This window comes from Capra hircus, chromosome 27, assembly GCF_001704415.2.
Source record: "Capra hircus breed San Clemente chromosome 27, ASM170441v1, whole genome shotgun sequence".
NCBI lineage: Eukaryota > Metazoa > Chordata > Mammalia > Artiodactyla > Bovidae > Capra > Capra hircus.
This window is the reverse complement of record NC_030834.1, coordinates 31,242,273-31,249,500: the sequence shown is the minus strand read 5'-3', so window position 1 is coordinate 31,249,500 and position 7,228 is coordinate 31,242,273. Positions and strand designations below refer to the sequence as shown.

The 7,228-nt window shown below is 49.8% G+C and overlaps 1 protein-coding gene across 1 annotated transcript; it reads left to right on the top strand.

Moving 5' to 3' along the window:
• On the top strand, window positions 728–6,784 carry ING2 (inhibitor of growth family member 2). The gene is made up of 2 exons (XM_018042129.1): window positions 728–1,592; window positions 5,966–6,784. Exons 1-2 carry the CDS (start codon window positions 1,412–1,414, stop codon window positions 6,634–6,636), a joined length of 852 nt encoding a protein of 283 aa, XP_017897618.1. The 5' UTR covers window positions 728–1,411; the 3' UTR covers window positions 6,637–6,784.

Here is a 7,228-nt window from a genome sequence, read left to right as displayed (position 1 = left end):
GTTAACTGACCGTGCCCCTATCGCCGTCAGGAAGCCGTCACCGCCAATGTTTCAAGTTTAAACGTTCTGATCCCCGGGGGTAAAACATGTTGTTTTTTTTTTTCTTTTTAAAAAAACGTTGTCTGTTGGACAAACAGGTACAGGGCAGAGTCTGCCTAAAATAAACGCGAGTCTACAAAAGTCGGAGGGCGGACCAAACCTGCAGGTCCTGGGGCAGCGGGAGACCCCCCGCAAGGGCGGAAGGGCGGGCGCTGGCCTAAGCCGAGAGGGAAGATCCCAAAGGCGGGCGGCCCAAGGCAGAAAGAGACGCAGGGGGCCGCGGGGGCGCCACCGCCTACCTCCGCGATCGGCCCCCTGTGCGCCGGGAGCCTGAAGGCCGCGGCCGGAGGAGGACCGGGCCCGAGCGCGGCGCCGGCCCGGCGGGCACACCGCCACCGCCGCCGCGCATGCCCGAGAGCCGCGCCCGCCGCGTCGTCCCCGCAGGCCTCCCTCAGGGTCGCGGCGGGAAGCGGCCGCCCGCTGCCGCTTTCGGAGGCTCTCCAGGGGCCGCGCTAGGCCCCACCTGATGGGGGCGGGGCGGGGCGGAAAGTCGGTAACACCGGGCCGAGAGAGCGGGACCCAGCTTCCCCTCCGTGAGGGAAGGGCGGAAGGAAGGCGTTCGCCCTCCTTCGCGCTTCAGTCCCATTCAGACACTTAGCGGAGAGGCGGGCCGGGCCGTGCTGCCCCTTTAAGAGGAGGCGGGGCGCAGCCTGCCGTTTGGCCGCCCTCCGCATCCTCCCCCCGCCCGGGCCGAGAGTTGACAGACCAATCGCCCGGGTGGCGGAGGGAAGGCGGGAGAATGCGAACCCTGCGGTAGGGCGGTAGGGGCGGGCCCCCGGGCCTCCTCAGGAGGGAGCCCTGCGCAGGCGCAGAGGCGGCCGCAGCCGGAGGGGCGGGGGCAGCCCAGCGAGAGACTCTCCGGCAGGCGCGGGAGGGTGATTGGGGGAAAAGCGGGCAGCGAGAGGCTTGTCATGGGGATCCGAGTTACGGGGCGGCACTGGTAGCATCTGGGGCCTCCCGGGGGAACCGGAAGTGTCAACGCTCGGGACCCCGGCGCCAGCTCCGCTAGGGGAGGTCGGGGGTGGGGGGTCCCCGCTGCTCTAGTCCTGGAAAGGGAGGGGGGAAGGAGGGTGCCGCGATCTCGCCCCGCCCCTGGGCTTGTTACGGCGGGGGCGGGGAGTGAGGGCTTCTTTGAGGGGGGGAGGGACCGGAGATTGGGGGACTCGGCAGTGCCCTCCCGAGCGGCGGCCGGTGTCCCCGCGGCGCCGGGCTGCCGAGCCGAGGAGCCGCGGCGGCCGTGGCTGTTGCATGTGTGGCTGCTGGATGCGGAGGAGGCGGCGGCGGCGGCGGCGGCAGCGGTAGCAGCGGCAGGATGTTAGGGCAGCAGCAGCAGCAGCAGCAGCAACTCTACTCGTCGGCCGCGCTCCTGACCGGCGAGCGGAGCCGGCTCCTCACCTGCTACGTGCAGGACTACCTCGAGTGTGTGGAGTCGCTGCCCCACGACATGCAGAGGAACGTGTCCGTGCTGCGGGAGCTGGACAACAAATATCAAGGTAGGGACCGCGGGTCCTCCCACCCGACTCGGGGCCCGGGCACGGTCGCTCGGAGCCTGCCCCAGGGAAAGTGCCACTTTTCCAGCTCACCCCGAGTGTACACAGTGTGTGTGTGGGGTCTGGTGTGTGGGACCCGGGGCAGCGGGCCCCCGCAGGTGGGGTTCGCGGCCCTCCCCCTTCCCCCGCTGCGGACTTCTTGGGGGGGGGGTCTTGAGGGTGGAAGGGAGAGGTGGCCGCTCGTCAGCCCCCGCTGCAGACCCAGCGACTGCAGCCGCTCTGAAGACGAAATCAGCCATTTTTAAGCAGCAAGCTCATTTGTTCCGGGTGTTCGCCCGCCGTGTACCGCAGACCCCTCGGCGCCCCGGCTCGGGGAGCGTGCAGCCGGGCGGTGGAGGGGGGGTTGCCGTGGGGAGTGAGCGGCGGCCGCTGCCGGACTCCCGCAGGCCCACAGGGCCGGGCTTCCTTCAGCCCAGCCCGCCTCAGGCCCCCACCCCCTGAGCGCAGATGCACTGGAACGTGCTAGGGGGGAGGGGGCGAGGGCGGACTGCGAAGGCGGCCTCTGGGGAGGTCCCTCCCCCGGCGCTCCGGGGCTCTGGGCTCGGGAATCGAGTCTTCCCCAGTCTCCCACCCCAGGGAAAGTTCCGGGCCGTAGCCTTTCCCGGCTGCTACAGCCGAATGGTTGAAAGGCTAGGGGCTCCCCGCGGGGGAGCTGAGGGGTGTGTGTATGTGAGTGTCTGAGTGTGGGGTGAGCAGGATCCCTACCCCCCCCGCCTGGGGGCGGGGCTTGCAGAGGTGACGTAGGGTGTGGGCGGGGCACGGCACGCGCGCTCCCGCCCGTCCGGGAAATGGCTGGTCGCGGGAAGGCTCGGGCGGCAGTGCAGGACGTAAGCTCGCCCTCGGCGCAGTCAGCGTTGGGATTCGGGACACGTTTGTCTGTGAATTTTCGACTTTCCCCCCCAGTCACTCAAATCACGACAGAGAAACAGTCAGCTTCGGGGACCGTCGCCGATCCCGGCACCGCGTAGGTTCCGGGCCCTGCGTCACTTCCGGGTCCCCGAAGGGTGTGAACTGGTTGACTGGGCAACCGCCTGGCGTCCCTCAACCCCTGGGTCCCTCCTCCGCCGAGTTTAAATGCTGTGGCAAAAGCCGCTCTTTGTGGTCAGACCCAGACCGCTAGGACAGGGAATCGACCTTTCTTACGGAGCGTGTTATTTGTTATTTATCATTGGTGACCCTTTTCGCCTGCAACTGCAAGGGGAGGAGTTAACTTAAATGGGGAGCCGTTTGCGGTTAATAGTCCCGAATCAAGCAACAGACCTTGGACCTGATGTGGAATCAGCCCTCTGAACTTTAAAAAGATAACTTCTTGGACCCATTCTCAGTTTTTTGACCCGTCGCTAATCCTACAATGTAGTGTCTTAACGCATTTCTGGGGTGGTATTTTGGGGCCTGCAGCCTGATAGAATATTTGGTTGTCTCTGTCTTGTTTTTTAACCTATTAAAAAACAGTTTAAAGGCAGTTTATTTCTGCCTTTTGAATCCATATTGACAGGACTGGTCTTTATTGGGGTCGGGGGAGTGATTAATACAGATTACTGGTTGTCAGTTGCTGCACTGCGTTCAGAACATTATCCCATTTAATCTGCACAGCTCAATGAAGTAAAAATTCATTTTGCAGACAAATTTAAATTTACAAGAAGTTTAAGTAACTTGTCCAATTAAGTGGGGAATGTTTGACTCCACAGCAGGGCTTCTTCAGGTGACATGGCCGTTTTTAAAGTATTTAAATCTTTTTTTTTTTTTTTTTTAATGCTCTCCAAAGGTGTTTTCTATAGACATGGAAGCACATACCTGAATTGTAACCTAAAAATATTACATGTGTGCTTAAGAGTTGCATGTGGAACCTTTTTAGTTTTTCAAATGATAACTCTGAAGTTTGTAAAATTTGCATGCTTTTACATTTCTTTAAAGACCTGTTTGAGTTCACAAAAGTTAAGATACTTTAATTTGAATTGGCCAGCGATAATTTGTTACAGGAACTATGCAGTCTTGTCCATCTAGAATTGACAAGTAGATTTGACAACGTGAGAAACAGTATTGGGCCTTGAAAGACTGAGAGATTATAAAAAGTTGTAGCTCCCTTAAGACTATAGTTCATTTCAAAAGTAATACAAAAACAGTGATCTAGTTTTTACTCTATGAGCATGCTTCCTAAGCTTAACTTTCAGTTTTCTGTTAGCTTTGTATACTTGTGTGTTTTTGGTTTTCATGTCTTTAATTTCTTTGCTAGTTCTTAAGTATTTTCTGCTTTTTGATTTAATATTTACAGTAATAGTGATATAAATTATTTAGACAGTCGTTTCTTTCCTACCTATTTCATACATTTTCAGAAATTACTGAAGAACCCTAAAAGTAGACTTAAAAACTTTTAAAGAGAGAGGAATGAAGAAAACAATTGCATAATTGAATGAAGTCTTTATTATGTGTGTGTTAGTCGCTCAGTGGTGTCTGACCCTTTGCGATGTCAAGGACTGTAGCCTGTCAGTTTCCTGTGTCCATGGAATTCTCCAGGCAAGAATACTGGAGTGGGTTGCCATTTCCTTCTCCAGGGGATCTTCGTGACCCAGGGATTGAACCCCGGTCTCCTGCATTGCAGGCAGAATCTTTACCATCTGAGCTATCAGAGAAGCCCAATTTATTATGGAGTATTGTCTTTAGAGAACCTCAATTTTTGTTCCAGTATTCTTGTTCATAATTTCCCTCATAATCAAAGGTTATTTACACCTTTGAGCTAAATTTTCAAATTTAATATCCAGTGCCATGCAGGTGTGTAGAATGTGCTTAAAGGGCAGAGCCAAATTGACGGGTATGGCGCAGTTCAAAGTCTAGCCTACCTGTTGAGCTTCAGTGTCTTCACATGCAGAAGTGGTGGCTTGCTCACGGGATTGTGATCATGAGAAGGTTGCATGAAAGGGACTCAGTGAGTGTTAGTGGCCTTTCTTCTGTCACTGTGTAATTAAGGTGTCTTGAAAACGTGAATTAATAGTATCTGTGTTGCTATAATTAGCTTCTAATTCCTGATTATTGGATAAGGCTTGCCTTTATTTTTTAAACTTCAATTTTTGTGTGTCTGAGGGGAAAATATATAACTTATTTTTCCTGGAAGAAAGTTGAATTCTAAAGAAATCCACGTACATATCTAGCTGGGAAAATGAGCAAGATGTGAACATTATTTAAAAATACGCTGTGCGGGTGTGAGTACCCTCAGACATGTGGGGGCACATTGTCCAGTAAATAGTTGTCCTTTGTGTGAGTACCTACAGTTTCCAAGGAGGTTCTATTTCATAAGTTGTATTGAATACATGCTCTATGTTACCTTACTTGCAGACCCCCAATGTATGTTACTCATCTAACATTTTTGTTCTTGTCGTTAGAGTAATGATATTAGAAGATTAAGCAGTGATATGACATGTGGTGTGATGAATTCCAAGTTAATTTTTGTTTCTGCACCTTTTCTAAGAACTCTCAGTTAGCATTGTATCTCATAAGGACAAGAAAGAGGACAGATTTGAGTAAGACATTTATGTAAATTTTGGTGACATCTGGAACTATATTTTCAGATTTTTGTCTGTCTTCTAATGATTAGGCCATTTTTAGTTGATTTAAGTGTGTTCCACATTCTCTAAAAGTACCTAAATCAGCAGATCAAAAAACTGAGGACCAAATGCTGAGTTATCTACAAAAGCACAGTGACCCATTGCTGACTTAACTATAATTTTGTTAGTAGCTTAGTCAGTTGATGCCAGAACCTGAACCTAAACCTGTTCTGGAAATAGTCTGATTTTCAGAGTCTCCCATGTGATGCAATAAAAGAGCCATTCAAGCTAATATCATGGAAAGCTAAGAGTTACTTGTGTTTGCTTTGCTTAATGTCCAGGGGATGATATGAAAGTCAAGGTAGAGTGCCTCTGGGGCCATGTAGCAAGTCATGGATTGGACCGTAAATCCTGTAAAGGTAGTTGGACAGTAATCTAGCCTAGTCCTGGTGAAAGACTTATTTTTAATTAGCCACACATCTTTTGTTCTTTCTAATGTAGATTAATGAGTACTAGGGAGGGCTCATTCTTTTTATTAGCTTATTTATAAACGTACTTTCATGTTGGATAATGTGTGGTCTTGGTAAGGACAATAAAATGTTTTTAATGTATTCATACTATGCAGGAATGTGGTTTTATGGTTGAGTTCTTTTTTTGTTGTTGTTTTTGAGTTCTTTCTTACTGTACCAGTTCTGGGAAAAATAACTAACTTGAAAAATGTTATATGTGCCAGCAAGCATTTTCTTTTTTTTTCTGATTTTTTCTTTTCTTTTTTAGAAACATTAAAGGAAATTGATGATGTCTATGAAAAATATAAGAAAGAAGATGATTCAAACCAGAAAAAACGCCTCCAGCAGCATCTCCAGAGGGCATTAATCAATAGTCAAGAACTGGGAGATGAAAAAATTCAAATTGTCACACAGATGCTCGAATTGGTGGAAAACCGGGCCAGGCAAATGGAGCTGCACTCCCAGTGTTTTCAAGATCCGGCCGAAAGTGATCGAGCTGCGGATAAAGCGAAGATGGACTCCAGCCAACCGGAACGGTCTTCCAGAAGGCCCCGCCGCCAGCGGACCAGTGAAAGCCGCGACCTGTGTCACATGACGAACGGGATCGAGGACTGTGACGATCAGCCTCCCAAAGAAAAGAAATCCAAGTCCGCCAAGAAAAAGAAACGCTCCAAGGCCAAGCAGGAAAGAGAAGCTTCCCCCGTCGAGTTTGCAATAGATCCCAACGAACCTACATACTGTTTATGTAACCAAGTGTCTTACGGGGAAATGATCGGATGTGACAATGAACAGTGTCCAATCGAATGGTTTCACTTTTCGTGTGTTTCACTTACCTATAAACCAAAGGGGAAATGGTATTGCCCCAAGTGCAGGGGAGATAATGAGAAAACGATGGACAAAAGTACTGAAAAGACAAAGAAGGAAAGAAGATCGAGGTAGTTAAAGGCCATCCACATTTTAAAGGGTTGTCTTTTATATAATTCTTTCGGAATCTACTTTCAGAAAATGTTTTAGGGTAAATGCATAAGACTATGCAATAATTTTTAATCATTAGTATTAATGGTGTATTAAAAGTTGTTGTTCTTTGTCTGTGACCTTAATTTTCTGCACTGAATTACCAAATATTTTAAACCAGGTAGTCTTCAGATCGCCTGATGAAAGGAGCAGGGACTAGAAAAGGGTGGCTTGAACATGATAAAAACTTCACACACCATGCCTGTTTCATCTTCACTGAAACTGCAATGCTAATTTGGGGGGAAACACCAAAGTTTTGCTAGCATTTTAGTTCTGTGTGCTTAAAAAAGTTTAGATACAGTTGAGAGTTCTCTGTAAGCCTTCAGGTTATCTTGGATAATTTAAAATATGAACACTATACCGTTCAGAGCTTCTTTCTCCCTGGCCCCATTTACACATACACTTGTTGATCTCTAGCCTTCCAAGAATTTAAGGAACTAGAGATAAGAATTTGGGATTCCATGTGGAATAATGTGCTCTTATCAGAGTATTTGCTGCTGTATTTTCCATGGTAGCG

Bases quoted from the DNA above. Each gene is read 5' to 3' on its own strand.
- ING2 (XM_018042129.1), top strand. From the start codon at position 1,412: ATGTTAGGGCAGCAGCAGCAGCAGCAGCAGCAACTCTACTCGTCGGCC. The intron at 1,593-5,965 runs GTAGGGACCGCG...TTTCTTTTTTAG, and splicing joins GCTGGACAACAAATATCAAG to AAACATTAAAGGAAATTGAT.